The sequence below is a fragment of the Uloborus diversus genome, chromosome 6 (genome assembly GCF_026930045.1).
Source record: "Uloborus diversus isolate 005 chromosome 6, Udiv.v.3.1, whole genome shotgun sequence".
NCBI lineage: Eukaryota > Metazoa > Arthropoda > Arachnida > Araneae > Uloboridae > Uloborus > Uloborus diversus.
The window spans coordinates 109788634-109804614 of record NC_072736.1 but is presented as its reverse complement, the minus strand read 5'-3'; the positions used below and the strand labels follow the sequence as shown (position 1 = coordinate 109804614).

The window sequence follows — 15981 nt, the reverse complement described above, 5'->3', positions numbered from 1 at the left end:
TTTTAAACATTTGTATTTTCTTAAAAATTTGTGAAAATTGGTCGTTTTGTACCTCTTTTCAAACCTTTAAATTCGTTTCCTGGTAGCTAAACCTTAATATTTTTCAAAAATAATACTTGAAATGAATTTCTAGGGAGTAAATACATTATATCCTAAATGAGTCAAAAGTTTAAAAAAAATATTTAATGACATACTCTAATCCTCAGTCTATCATTACTAACCACATGTTAATAACTTTTGCGGTGAATGGTAATAACATGAATGGAATGACATTTTAGCGTATTTCATCAGACAAGACTTAAAATGTGATTTCTTTCGTTAAAATGTTCCATATTTTATACAAAGGGCCACTTAACATAAGCATAGGAACAAAACTGTACAGTAATGTTAAAAGTGACTCATTATAAGTAAATATGATAGTGACAGTAGTACATTTTTCGCACTTAGTTTGAAATTACTAGTACTGTGGATACTCTTAAAGGATACTACTAATCTACTGAATCTCATCCCGATCTGAATTTCCGAGACTGTAAGGTCCTTGTCAGTTAACCCATCAATTGCGAACCTACCTCCTGAAATAACTAAACAATTTCTAAACAAATTAAAATGTATTCAATTATTTCAAAAGATTATTATTTCTTGAGTTATTAAAACGTACTCAAATAGTAAATTGAAAACAATTTAGTCAATCATTTTTTATTTACATCGAAGTTTTTGGACAGTCTTGAATTAAACAGTTCGTTGCGAAGACATTTGGGATCCTTTTTCTCCAACCGTTTTATGAGCTTTTCTACTTTTATTCGCTTTTAACACATTTTCCCTGGATAGTCTGTAAATATAAATACAAAGTTAATTTGCATGATTAAAAGATAAGTTATGAAATAAAACATAGTTATTTGAATAAGTTTTTAATATACAGGGCGGTCATTCCAACTTCGTCAGCTTGCGAGAGTGAGATTTTCGCTCACGTGATCGGTTGCGACGTAGAAATGTTGCAAAGTAGTATTCTAATCTACTCAAAACTAGCCGCAAGCTAAGTTCTAGTACATTAGAATACTACTTTGTGACATCTCTACATCACAACCGATCACGTGAGAGAAAATCTCGATCTCGCAAGCTGACAAGCTTGGAATGACCGCCCAGAACACATCATATCAAAAAAAGAAAAAAAAAATCCTTATCGTTTGAATTAAAGCGGGGCAATTCTATATAGAACCATGGCCCCACTAGATGGAGCTGGCGCTTAACAATCCTTGAGAATTTGTCTTTTCAGTGTTAAACCGATGCAGCGCTTGCATCCGCCAATCAATGTCAACGTTTCAAAGTTTGTTAATTTTAATTGGACGTCGTCCATTTTGACCGCAAGAGGCGCTGAGCGGAACCCCTGCATCGACCAATCGATGGCAAACGTAATAATGGAAATAGGGGTTCTCTGTAGCACCCTCTTTGTTGCCATGAGTTTCAGCAGTTGTCACGGCCTATAAGAATTAAGTGGGGCCATGATAGAACCTTAATTATTTTCCATTATTTAGCATCAATGCGTTAGATTACTAACCATCGAATATTCAGAGCCACTGAGCAATGGAGTTGTTTCCTTCTGTCAGAAGTGTACTACTTTTAAACACTAAAGTTGAGCAAAAAAAAAAAAAAAAAAATGAGCAAAAAAAAAAAAAAAAACTAACATGGGCACAGAAAATATTTTCATTTTCCCGAGAGTTATTTTTTAATTAATTTTTTTAAATGTCCGATTTTTCAAACAAGGCGTGGTCTTTATGACCCCACAAATGATGAACGTTGGCACGTATTCCACTGTCGCGCTGAACGTTCACGTTTGCTGTCTACCGCGTTTCCAGGTTATGGTAATGGGGTCGTGTTTCCGAAATTTTAAAAGTTTTTTTTTTTTTTTTTCTGAAAAAGCATGCTTAAAAACATAGGATTTAACGATTTTTTAAATAATTTGACTAAGTTACATATTTTTAAAAAATTACTTTTATCGGTGCGCTTTTATTGTTAACGCTTCTGCCGATGACATCACAAATGATGAAATGCCGTTCACTGATGCCATTCACAGAGCACAATATTTAATTCGCTTCTTTACTCACATGTGTTGGCAGCGATAAGGTTGATAGCAAGCGTAGAGCGCAATATTTCAGTCCTTTCTTGATTATCATAACGTGGAAACGCGGTAAACAGATCCGCCAAAGTGCATCATTTGTGACTTCATAAAGACCACGTCTTCCCAGGTAGCATTAACTCATCGGATTTTGCTCGGCCGATCATCGACTCCTCCTAAACTCATCGCGTAATGCACGCTGATATCGTTGCGATCAGAATCCGAGAACGGTTTTCGATGAGCTGTTTTTTATCGGAAAACTATATCGTTACGATCAAATTTTCCGATGAAAATTTGCCGAGCTGCATTTCATCGGAAAAAGAGATCGTAACGATCGAATTTTCCGATGAAAATTTGCCGAGCTGCATTTCATCAGAAAAAGAGATCGTAACGATCAAATTTTCCGATGAAAATTTGCCGAGCTACATTTCATCGGAAAAAGAGATCGTAACGATCAAATTTTCCGATGAAAATTTGTCGAGCTGCATTTCATCGGAAAAAGAGATCGTAACGATCAAATTTTCCGATGAAAATTTGCCGAGCTGCATTTCATCGGAAAAAGAGATCGTAACGATCAAATTTTCCGATGAAAATTTTCCGAGCGAAATTTCATCGAAAAACGAAATCGTAACGATCAAGTTTTCCGATGAAAATTTGCTGAGCTGCATTTCATCGGAAAAAGAGATCTTAACGATCAAATTTTCCGATGAAAATTTGCCGAGCTACATTTCATCGGAAAAAGAGATCGTAACGATCAAATTTTCCAATGAAAATTTGCCGAGTTACATTTCATCTTAAAAAAAGTAAGTCGTTTAAATTTTCCGATAAAAATTTTCCCAATCTAAAATTTTTGGAAATCTCCCAACTGTTAAAATAGGATAAGTTTTATTATTCGAATATCCGACTATTGATCAACATTCAAGTTTGAGAATCGGAGGAAAAATGACTGAGACTTTGACTCCGAATCCGACTCCTGGATTTTGGAAGGGTTTACTCCAATTTGCTGCAAAATCAATTCAACTTTAACTCCACGATTTCAACGCCGATTACCTCACTGGAATTGCGAACAAAATGAGACTCCGGCTCTTGAATGATTTCTCTCTATCTCCTAAACAATTCCACTCCGTTCAATTTGACTCCCAAAATTACCGACTCCGACTCTTCACTAGATAGCGCCATAAGTATATTCACTGAATGAAATTCTCACTTTCCGTTCAGAAATCTGTCATGGCCTTGCCACCCGATAGATGGCGCCACAAATGATTTTCCATTTAATACATTATTTTCCACCTTGGAGCGAGTATAATTCGTCTAGTGGTTAGCATATGAATCTCGTATTCCAGAGGTCTAGGGTTCGATTCCCGGCTAGAGCGACAGTAGTGTTACACTAGAAATTAATTGAACAAGTTATTAAAAAAAATATATATTAAGTAATTCCCAAATGACGTCATCCGATAAATACCCCTTCTGCAAGTTTTCTTCCCACTGTTATTTTTTTTCCCTCCTGCTTGTCCCTATATCGTAGTTGTTACTACTTCTCATCGTATTTTCATCCTAAATTCATCGCCTCGGAACAGCACTGCTCGTATATTGCTCCAAATCTCATCGTATTTTTATCCAAAATTCATCGCCTAGGAACAGCACTGCTCGTATATTGCTCCAAATCTCATCGTATTTTTATCCAAAATTCATCGCCTCGGAACAGCACTGCTCGTATATTGCTCCAAATTTCATCGTATTTTCATCCAAAATTTATCGCCTCGGAACAGCACTGCTCGTATATTGCTCCAAATCTCATCGTATTTTTATCCAAAATTCATCGCCTAGGAACAGCACTGCTCGTATATTGCTCCAAATCTCATCGGTATAGGGAGCAAAATTCATCGGATTCCGATGATCGGATTCTACTATTGCCGATGAGACATATTGGAGCAATTTCCGATGAAAACTCATCGGAATCCGATCATCGGCCGATCATCGACCGATCAAAGTTTGATCGGATTTCGATGAACGGCCGATCATCGGCCGATGAGTTGATGCTACTCGGGTTATTTTCAAAATCGGAAATTTAAAAAAAAAATAATTAAAATTTATGCTTTGGGAAAATGAAAGTGTTTTTTCTCTCTCTCTCTCCATTTTATTTATTTATTTATTTATTTATTTTGCTTATTCTCTCAATTTCAGTGACTAAAAGTAGTACTTTTGACTGAATGAAATAACCCCATTGGATTTTCTGAAATATTTTTGAATCCTCGGTAGGCATTTAAAAAGTCAAACTTTTTTGAATGTATTATTTTAAAGAAAGCAACACTTACAGAGCCACTGTCATCTTCTTTGCATTCCAAGCCATCCCCACAAGGGCATTTCATCAAATAGACATGCTTGTCGAAAGTTGACACAGTTGGTCTAAGTTCGCACTGATCTCCTGAAATGCAAAATATTAATTAAGTTATTAAGACGATCTTATATCTTTTTAATATTCAGCATCCTGATATACCGTCAATTTTGCTAGGTCACATATTTCTAACTTTATTGATAGTTGATGTCCATAAGTTTCTTTAGAGTACTGTTTAATTTAAATATTGCTTAATATAATATCTTAATAAATATTATATTAATTAATATTTAAATTAAAAAGAAATAAAAAAAATTCTTTCACTTTTTATTCTTTACTAAAAGTTTATAACGTGCATTATTATATTTTGAATGTTTTTTAAAACTATTTTTCAAGGCCATAAAAGAGCCACTGTGATCTTTATCTTCTTTACTAATAATAAAAAGCTGGAAGTCTGTCTCTCTGGATCTCTGGATGTCTGTTATGCGCATAGCGCCTAGACTGTTCAGCCGATTTTCACGACATTCGGCACAAATTTAGTTCGTAGCATAGGAGTGAGCACCTCGAAGCGATATTTTGAAAATTCGATTTGTTCTTTTTATATTCCAATTTTAAGAACATTTTACCGAGCAAATTATCATAACGTGAACGAACAAATTACCATAACGTGGACGAGCAAACTACCATATGTGATCATGGGCGAGCAAATGAACATAGCAAACTGGCGAGAAATTCATCAGCCATTATTTGTAAATATACAGGCGAACCAAATGACCTTTTAATTTCCTACTACGGGCAAAGCCGTGCGGCTACCACTAGTTACAAATATAGTCGAACCACGTAAATTTGAACTCGCTGAAAACGAATTGCTGCTAAACCGAACTACATTTGCGATTCCCCCCCCTACTGTATTTACACTTAACGCTGTTTACTGTTTTTTGAATAAAACAAACTACGATAAACATGAATTGATTTTAAAGGCCTTTTTGGGATCATTTTAATGAAGTTCGACTGTAATTTTTAATAATAATAATACAGAATACAGTAACACCTTGTTACGTCACGTCTCGTTATATCACACTTGTTCGTTGTCCCGCAAAAAGTTAAATGCAAATACACATTACTTTAAAATATTCCATTGCTCAGGGAAAGTCATTTTTTAAGAAATATTTTTATTGCAGCTATTTAATTAATTATTAATTTCAAATGAACAAAACTGATGTTTTCAATTTCTCCAAACTTGCTGCTGTTAAAACTGTATCTTTGTATTTTTAATTCAGCAGAAAATAATAGAAATCTCATCAAAAACAACCCTGTTGTAAAAATTTCCCCGCCAAGAAAACCTTGGACTTTTCCGCACAAAAAAGGAAACCTGCATCCTAAACCCAAAAACTCTCAGCCATAAAAAGTTATGATATCTCGTTTGCCAGCCAAGTATCTGCCAAACTATCATCCTCCCTCTTCTCCTTTTTCATCACAGCTACTTCCATTAGAACCTCCTCCCACCTTCAACTCCTCAGAAATATGGATAGATCTTATAAATTGTTTATCTTGTTTGGCGGGAAACTTTTTGCTCACCAAGCAACCACTTCACTTTGAAAAGCTTCCCGCCAAACAAGATAAACAATTTATAAGATCTATCCATATTTCTGAGGAGTTGAAGGTGGGAGGAGGTTCTAATGGAAGTAGCTGTGATGAAAAAGGAGAAGAGAGAGGATGATAGTTTGGCAGATACTTGGCGGGCAAACGAGATATCATAACTTTTTATGGCTGAGGGTTTTTGGGTTTAGGATGCAGGTTTCCTTTTTTGTGCGGAAAAGTTAAAGGTTTTCTTGGCGGGGAAATTTTTACAACAGGGTTGTTTTTGATGAGATATCACATCTTTTTGCATTGATATTATTACTTTGTCTGTATTTTTAGAATTGAGAACTTCAAGTCAGAAAATTTTCATTGAAACAACGCTGTTTTGTGTTTTTAAGGAACAATAATGGCTAGCCTAATTTTACGTCAAGTTATTTTCTAACTATTAAGATTCTATGTTCATTTTGCAAGAATTGGGAGGTTTAAATTTTATTGCAATCATTGTATCCTCTCTGTTGCAAAGAAAACTTCTTGGATAATAAAATACTAGTAGTCGACCCGTGCGGAACTCCGCACTGTGCTTCGAATCGTTTCATAAGGTATTTCGCTCTTTAAGAATTTCAAAGGAAGAACATTATAAAGAAGAACCGAAAAAAAAGTAAGCGCGGAAGAGAAGGCATGTAATTTAAAGACATCAGTAACAAAACCTCGTTAAATACAACGTTGTGATAATTTGATCATCGCTCACCTTTTGGTCGTACATAATTTCAATTCAAACATAAATATCATTAAAAGTGTGGCTGAGTAGTGACTCGTGAAAAAGCAATAATTGTGCATGTAAAAAAACAGGTTGTGGCAAACAGAGTCCTGCCCATGTGAGCATCTGACGGGAAAAAAGAAATATTAAAGAGATATTTATTGGCACGGATTCGAATTGGCGCCATTCTGAGTAACAGCCCGACACCCCAACAAACCTAGCAATTGCGCCTTCCTTTTCGAAAGCTATTCATTGAAGGAATGCGTAGTAAAAAACAGCAAAAAAGCTTTTTGCCAAAAATAATAATAATAATAAGATCATGCTTCTATGTTTTGTCATTAACCAGCATGATACAATTTAAAATTATTCGAAAAGCATGGAATTTGATTAAAGAATGACGAAGATCTCACGTAGATATTGAAACGAACATTCTAGAGAAGTAATAAATTAGATTGAAAATAAGTGTTTTTATCTTTGAATATTGAACTATTTCACATAGAAGATTGCTTTAACAGTTACGGCTTAAATGCCCGCACATGTTTCTCTTTTAATCAAACACTTAAAATTCAAAACCAAAACCAGTTGAACTGAGTCCGATTTTTAAGTGTAATTTTTCGAACATAGACAAAATGTATTTTTTTTTCAGCAGAAAGCAGAGGAGTAGAAAATGATTTCTTGCTAATGAAGTTGATAATAATTTTAATGCTTTCTATCGTATTCGCGCGAATAAAAAATTAAAGGTTTACTGGGTGAAACTCGTAGTTTTAATTTGGCGTAGTATTTTTTCATTTGTATAAAAGGTCGAACACTGCTATTAGAAACATCTACATTTCAGCATACAATGAAAATGTTTTTTTGCACAAAAAGGATTTCCTTTTGGTAAATCTAATACTTTTTTATGCTTACATTATGCTGAGTGGTCTGGTTGTAGTCAAAGCTTAAATAAAGGAAGAACACTCTTCGATTAACAGTCAACTTATCCGAATGATAACTGTAGCCTGCATAAAGGAGTCGAAACACCAAGTAGCAATCTCACTGCATTTATTTTATTACGTTTGTATGTTATGAGTACATGTAATGCGTAATACTAATATAAATTTGATATTCTTTCGGACAGCCCAAACTTGCCCGAAGTTCGAATAGTTTATAGCCGAACGCTCTACCGAAAAAAACTTATCAATTTAACCGAACAACTAAGTCTAGTGCTTTTAAGCTTTATTAAAATATGAACACACACACAGGCTTTTTTTTTTTTTTTTTTGCTGAAAGCGACGTAAAAAATGGAAAACTGCATTAGAACTTTGCTTTTAAAAAATAAATAAGAACTACAGCAGCATCAAGGTTTTGAAACAGCAAGGGGCGTTTTCGAAAACTTGATTTTTCGACCGTAGATCTATTTTTCTTCATTAGCCAGCCTGATAAGTTTTAAAATGAGAAGGGAATAATGTATAAGATAAGATATTGAAGAAACATTTTTTTATTCTTGAAAATTTTTACAATTTGTTACCGCAGGCTGCTTGAACCGTTATGACTTAGATGGCAGCACGTGTTCATCATTTAACAGAACGGTTAAAATACAAAATAAATTGAACTATGCTCTTTTTTTAAGCGTAGCTTTTCGAATGTAGTAAAAATGTGATAAGCTATTTGTTTTTTTGCAAAAAGAAGAAAAAATATATATTTTACCCTTTAAATTGAGGTAGTAATTTTTTTATTTGTACAAAGAGTCAAAAACTCATTAGAAGAATATATATTTTAATATACGATTTATAATTTTTTTTTCTGAACAAAAAACAATTCTCTATTGTAGTCTGAAATCTTAAACCTGTTACTTATATTTTCACTTACATTATGCTTTAATTTTCTTACCAGAGCCAAAGCTTAAAAAGAAAAAACGTACAATTCCGAAGTAATTTAGCCAAAGTCACTTCTAGTTTCCATATCAGCAAGGAGCGTTTCCTTCTCATTTATTCTATTCTTTCATAGTCGTTATTCACTTAATTAAGTGCTCATGTAATGCGCGATATTTCTCTAATTTTTTGTTGCAGACTGTCCGGACGTGGGCCCGAACGCGCATTCTCCTGGTTACGAAGAGAACGCTCTGCCGATCAAGCTATTCAGCTCTGTCGGTCGTAGCGCAAATTAAAGTTATAAGTTTAACCGAAAACCTCATTCTGGTTCTTTAAAACAGGTTTTTCGGCTGAAAAAAACAATTTTTAGACCGTGGGTCTATTTTTCGTCAGTAGCCAGCACCATAAGCTTTAAAATAAGGCGTAAATCAAAGAAATCGATCAAGAATTGAGGAAAATCTGGCGTAGAAACCAAAATCAGGCTACAGAAATAATATATAAGGATTATTTTTTTTCTGAACAAAAAACAATTCTATTGTAGTCTGAAATCTTAAACCTGTTACTTATATTTTCGCTTACATTATGCTTTAATTTTCTTACCAGAGCCAAAGCTTAAAAAGAAAAAAAAAACGTACAACTCCGAAGTAATTTAGCCAAAGTCACTTCAAGTTTCCATATCAGCAAGGAGCGTTTCCTTCTCTTTTATTCTATTCTTTTATAGTCGTTATTAACTTAATTGAGTGTTCATGTAATGCGCGATATTGCTCTAATTTTTTGTTGCAGATTGTCCGGACGTGGGTCCGAACGCGCATTCTCCTGGTTACGAAGAGAACGCTCTGCCGATCAAGCTATTCAGCTCTGTCGGTCATAGCGCAAATTAAAGTTATAAGTTTAACCGAAAACCTCATTCTGGTTCTTTAAAACGGGTTTTTCGGCTGAAAAAAAACAATTTTTAGACCGTGGGTCTATTTTTCGTCAGTAGCCAGCACCATAAGCTTTAAAATAAGGCGTAAATCAAAGAAATCGATCAAGAATCGAGGAAAATCTGGCGTAGAAACCAAAATCAGGCTACAGAAATAATATATAAGGATATTTTAAATTATATTGTTTTCGAGTATTTTACAACTTTGCAATAAATTCTATTACAGTTTCTTTATTGGACAGATTATTCAACATTTTCATGAAGGTTTCTTTAAATGTTTTACTACTTGAGCGCTATTTTAATCTAGCTTTTCACTTTTTGTTTAATTACATTTTTTCTTAAATCGTGGATTATTTTACGTTTTATGGGATAATTTTAATTGTTTGGTGATTTATCTTTTTCTTGATAGAAGTCTTTGTCTTGTTTAATAACTAGTTTTGTTTAAAAGTTGATTTAAAAAACGAAATGTAGAGTGTTTCTGTAAGGGAATCGTTCTAATAGGATAATAACTGACATTCGTTGTAGGTATACACATCATCTATCTGTAATCTGGCAGCGTCGCTCGGCCTTGCCCGGTCTACCTCGAAAATAAAAGTTATGCCAAATGACGTATGTTCATTAATCCGGCATAAACAAAAGAAAAAATTTGTGAAGTTTCTCGTCAGAGTAATGACAACATTCCCTAAAAATCTCTATTTAAATTTGGACATTAGTCTCTAAAATTGCCCATTCAGATGCAAAATCTTCGTAAATAAAGTTAATACTCCCCTAAATATCCCAATACCCTAATAAATAAGGAGAAATTTTGCTAAAAGGGGCATTATAATAAAGGCAATAATCCCACAATAGTGTCAGCAGACCCTATAAGTCCTCTCACTCGAATTAGGAGAACAGTCCTCAAAGATCCCCAGTAGAATCTCGACATTGTTCCAAAAAATCTTACATGAGTGAGCTCAAAAGTGTATACAATCGCTATAAGAGTTCGAACAATAGTCTCTAAAAATTCCCATTAGAATAAAAACAATAGTCCCCAAACTCTCAGTAAGAAAAAGAAAAACACTCCCACAAATTTCCTATTTGAGTTCGGACGTAACTTTTTTTTAAAAATCTCTGTTCGAAAAAGTATTACAGTTTTCAAATAATGGCAAAAGTTATTTGAAAACTGCAATCCTTTTTCTAACAAAGATCTTAAAAAATTTATTCCTTTTCTTAATTCGGAATTTTACGAAGTGCTTTTCTTCTTCTTACTGAGAGTTTGGGGACTATTGTCCTCACTCTAGTTGGCTAACAATCTACTTTTCTATGCTATCAAATCATAGCAAAAAAAAAAAAAAAAAATGACGGTGCATAGCGAAATTTTTCTTTTGGAATTCCTATACTACATAAAGTAGGCTTCAAGAACAATATAAACAGCTGTTTTTATACTAGTAACTTGCAGTGAATCACGTAGGAGCAAAACGTACAGTAAAATTAGTTTTGACATCAGTCTTCTCTATTAACTGTTGCTACACTGTTGCCAGGTTATTGAAAACTGCTTGTTGATTTCGCTTTGTCATCAATTAGATTTTCTGATGATGAAGAAGACACGATTTAGTGAATGTTTACTATGCTCCATCAAAAAAAAAAAGTGGGAAAATGGCCTTATTGGTCAAAATGACCTAATTTTGCAAATCCATCTAATACATAGAGTGAAGGCACCGTTTATACGCTTTTGAAGGGACTATATGAAAAAAGCGTACAAATTAAAAAATGTATAATAGGTTTAGGTCAGTGTGGGTTAGACTCTGCTTCCAGGGCAGGGTGCAGAGACACACAGTTTGGAAACTCCTGCACTGAATAGAAAATTTGTGAAGAAACGTGTATTTTTCCAATTAGATAATTCGTTAAATCGTCAAAATGATTTAGGGCAAGGTTTACCTTCACTTAGAAGTGGACGGCATCGTCCGAAAATTCCGAATTCTACGCAGCACTGGCCATCTTCGCAACGTTCCGGTTCGGTTCTGCAAGAAAATGCATTTGCTGCCACCTGAAGAAAAAATGAAAAAACGATGGATATTGTTTTTTTAATTATAAAATATATTTCTGTGTCAACATGTTCATAAAAGTTAAAGTATTATCATTCGAAGTTAGGTACTTCTTGAAACAGACAAGCACTGTCGTATGAATAAATTCTATTTTCATTTGAATAACTCAATTCTAACTGCTTATTGGTATTTATTACTTTATTAATAAAACTTGAACGTTTAAAAGAAAATTATTTAAACGGAATTGTGATGGAACATAAAATTAAAAATAAGTTGTGCTTTACAACATCGGGAAAATAAAGGGCCGTAACTACAAATTTTTCATTTTTCATGTTTTTGCATTCTTGTCATCTATCGTACTTAAGCCTTATCGTACAAGCTCGCTTATTTGGTTTCCGCTGGAAAAAAAATCATGAAAAACACGTCAAATTCCAACATTTCCTTTTTGTTAACATGGAATGCAAAATGACGTTTCTTCAAATACCTTAAAAACTCATTTCTGTAGATACTGCCTTTTGTATATATACTGCCTTTTTCTGTAGATACTTGCCCACGATAGTAAAATTCTGTATACCACGTTTATTAATAAATTCAGTTTTTAGTACACCAGTAAATAAATAATCTGTACAGGGTCAACAAATAGTTGCATCTCTTAAGCGTTTTTAAATGGCATGCGCATAATATTCTACATCGTCTGACTGAGGATTCATCAAAATAACTAATATTAAATTAAAAATATAAAGAGCGTCCTACCTCGAAGGCTGCATCATAAACAGAAAATCTTTTTCTTCCGATTTGTACCAGTATTTTAATATATGAGCGTAGTTTTTCACTACCGAAATTGCGAAAGAATGCTGAATTAATATCTCCGGCTATAATTAATATTCGCAACTCCTGAGCTCGAATACGCTACCTTGCGGTGATTAACAATACTAAAGAAAAAGGTAAAACATTCCATTCCACGTGTTTTCTTTGGGGTAAATTGCAGGTTTCAGACAGTTTATGATGTAATGTAATTTCAGAAGAATTGAAAAGAAAGCTTCCCACAAACACGATGAAAAATTACTGCCATTCACTAAGCGTCAAAGCAAGTTATAAGTTACGACATGTGTTTGTTTTACCTTTTTCATCCGCCATTAGACAGTGGTTGCAGCGCCCCCTATAGTTTATTGGAGTTGCGAATCTCTGGTAATTAAAGTTCTACAAAGATGAGAACGAACTTAACGGAATATTTTCTAAATTATATTTTAAAAAAAAGTTAGTTCTGTACCCGCGGATCGTAAGTTGAACACCAGCAGCTAAGAACCATTACGAAGAGATAAAATGAAGGGAGTGAAGGGGGGGGGGAGATAGATTTCTTTCATGGGAAACCAAGAGCCCAAGTTACGTGATAGATTTTAAAGCAAAGCATTGGGGGGGGGGAAGAAATCAGGTTCTTTTCACTTGTTTCATGCAAAAACTTGCCAATCATTCATAGTTGTCGAATCACGTGATTTGCGCTCTTTGGGTCAGCTTTTGCTAAGCCAATTATTGGACTTGCTCCCTCCATTTTAATTCCTGTTCTAAGCTAAGAACACTCGATCAAGTCACCTTTCAATCATAAACAAAGCGAAACTTGGAGCAGTTTCACTGTACCCATATGACCAGGTGACCAGGAACAGTAAATACGGGACAGGCTTCTAAAAGTAAAACAGGAGGGGGGGGGGGGGATTTTGAGACGTCTTTTCATGATGAATCTGAAAAATTCAACCGCAACAAAGCATTAAACCTCACAAAATGTCGCCTATCAAAGTATAAAAATCGTTTTCAATGTGATTGACGACGCATGCGCAGAGATATATTTCCAACATGTCAATTATCAAAAAGAAGAAGCAACCATTCGGTACATTATGGTCCGCCGACAAAACAAAAACATGCAAACCAAATCAAAAGGAAAATAATTTTTGCGTTTGCTGCGAAGTGATTTTCTTATTGCTCATTCTTTCCCTTTTTTGTTTTGATTTATTTTTTTCCCTTAACATGATGTCTTGTTCTGTAAAATATTGTTATCAGCTAGAATTCGGGACATTAGCCGTCCCGTATGGAAGTTCCCCGGGACGCGGGACAATTTTTCAAAATACAGGACCGTCCCTTGAAATCCGAGACGTCTGGCAACCCTGTATATGACCAGTAAGCCAACAAAACCTTGCTAAAAACCCTTTCGATCAAGTCACCTTTCCAAAAAAAAAATCGGTTCAACCATTTTGGAGCAGACAGACAAACATACACAGACACACTCGTACACATACAAACACGAGAGTTTTTGAGTCGGGGGTCAGGAAGAGAAAGTGCTTAAATGTGACTGAAAAAATATATGTGCTGTTCTTCGAGCATTAAAAGTTTTAAAAAATTACGATTTCTACATTTTTCAGATAATTATTGTACTTACGAAGAGAGCAAGGCAAAAGAGACAAAAGGCAATGTTTTTCATTGTTTTCTTCAATAATTTGCACTTAGACTCAAATCAATTCTTCGATGTTAAATGAACCGGATGTTTCTTATCTCTGTTAGAGGACCTTTTATAACAAATTGTCTAAAGATGTTTTGTGAGAAATTATTTCTCACGGTTATCAGGCGATGAAAAACAGGTGTTGGAACTTGATTTAATTGAGTGTAAATGTAAAAGGGAGTGATTTTTGAATAATTGACTGCGTAAAAATTTTAAACATTGTTTCTTTTAATTTAAAACCAGAACACTAACACTTTCCCCGTAGCTGTATTTTTTGCAACGTAAAACATCATTAAAATGTATAATAGGAGGTAAAGTGTCTTCGTGAATTTTAAATGAGAATTGAAATCATCACTTTTAGGTTCATTCCCTTATGATTTTTTTTCTTTCCAACTTGCACAAATATACGAATATGATTGCATTTTACATAATATATTTGGGGGGGGGGGGCGCAGTATAGCTGTGAATTAGCGGTAGCCAGTCGCCAACAGGCGAAACATTGCAACAGTTTCAGCGCCCAATATTTCCGGTGCCCAATCTTCTCATTTCGTCAAAAAATTAAGTAATCCCTCTTCAAGATTTAGTATAATGTTCATGATCCATTTGTGAAACCTTGAATGTTTTCATGACCCCCCCCCCCACTACATTGTCAGGTACCAAGTACCAACAATTAAAACTGCTTCAAATCAGCCTATAGCAGAATATGAATATTTTCTTTATCTCAATATGTTTATTACTTAAACCTATAGCATTTAACTGACCCATTTAAAGTAAATTCTGCCTCAAATTAACGTATTTAAAGAAAAAAAATGTGTGTAAGACACATGATAGAAGTGTGAAACTTTTATATTTTCCTTTTTCTTTCTTTTTTTTTTCTTTCTGCTTTACATTCTGAACTGTAACTTCACCCACAAGTTTTCTCTCACGCCACGCTCTTGATCTTTCTGCGCCTGAGTTATTCACAACAAAGTTGTACAGTTTAAAGATGAAAACAGATTATAAACAACGAGAAAACTAAACAATACTCCGATTCCGATTCAGAGTCACAACTGACTACAACTGTATTTATGTCGAGGACTGCATACTAAGTGCCTTGCCTCTATTATTTTTTATACCGATAGATGGCAGCACATCACCGGATCGAACAGTTAATGAGAATTTAGAACTAGTCCAGGAGCTAATAGCTACCTGGTGCTAACACCCCCAGAGGTATCGTTTCACTTGGAGGACATTGAGACCACGAGCATATTTAACGTCGCCCAGTCCCCTTTAATGACGACGGTGGATCTTCGACCATCGAGGTTCGAACTCAGGACCCTCCTGCCCCGAATCCGACACTCTACCGATCGGGCTACCACGGCCAAACAATACTCAAAAGCTGTTTTTTAATTATTATCAAAAACAATGAAAAATATCAGTAATCAAAAAGTTAATTTTTTTAATAAAAACTTACGCTATTTTGTTTCTTTTATGACTGATTGTTCAACATGCGTCACTTGACACAACTTTTATTTTCGGGACCGAGTAACGCCGGCAATACAACTAGTATAAAAAAGTTTTTGAAAAAAAAAAAAAATAGAACCGACTTCAAAATTGCTCTAAAAAGTGAAAAATAATTTTATTCTTTAAACACCATCGATAATGCTTTTAAGCATAATTTTTGAAGTTGGCGCAAAAACAAAACCTAAAATCCAGTGTAACCATGCTTCGTTCATATTTTTTTTCAGAAAAGCATCCAAAGTTACGAACGAAACATTTATATCGCTATTCAAATATGCTGTCATCAATGCATAATGCATGTGATAGTGAAGAAACTGGTGCTGGTTAAATTTATAGTTGTATTTGAGTTATGACTGTGAATGATTTTATTTATCGTTTTTGCGCCAACTTCAAAAATTATGTTTAAAAGCA

The 15981-nt window shown here is 34.4% G+C and overlaps 1 protein-coding gene across 1 annotated transcript; it reads right to left on the bottom strand.

Moving 5' to 3' along the window:
• Positions 1–665: 665 nt before the first annotated feature.
• LOC129225152 (venom protein 164-like) lies at positions 666–14119 on the bottom strand. Its single transcript, XM_054859713.1, has 4 exons — positions 14011–14119; positions 11476–11584; positions 4429–4538; positions 666–829 (listed from the first exon to the last, which is right to left on the bottom strand). Exons 1-4 carry the CDS (start codon positions 14050–14052, stop codon positions 797–799), a joined length of 294 nt encoding a protein of 97 aa, XP_054715688.1. The 5' UTR covers positions 14053–14119; the 3' UTR covers positions 666–796.
• Between the last annotated feature and the right edge of the window lie 1862 nt (positions 14120–15981).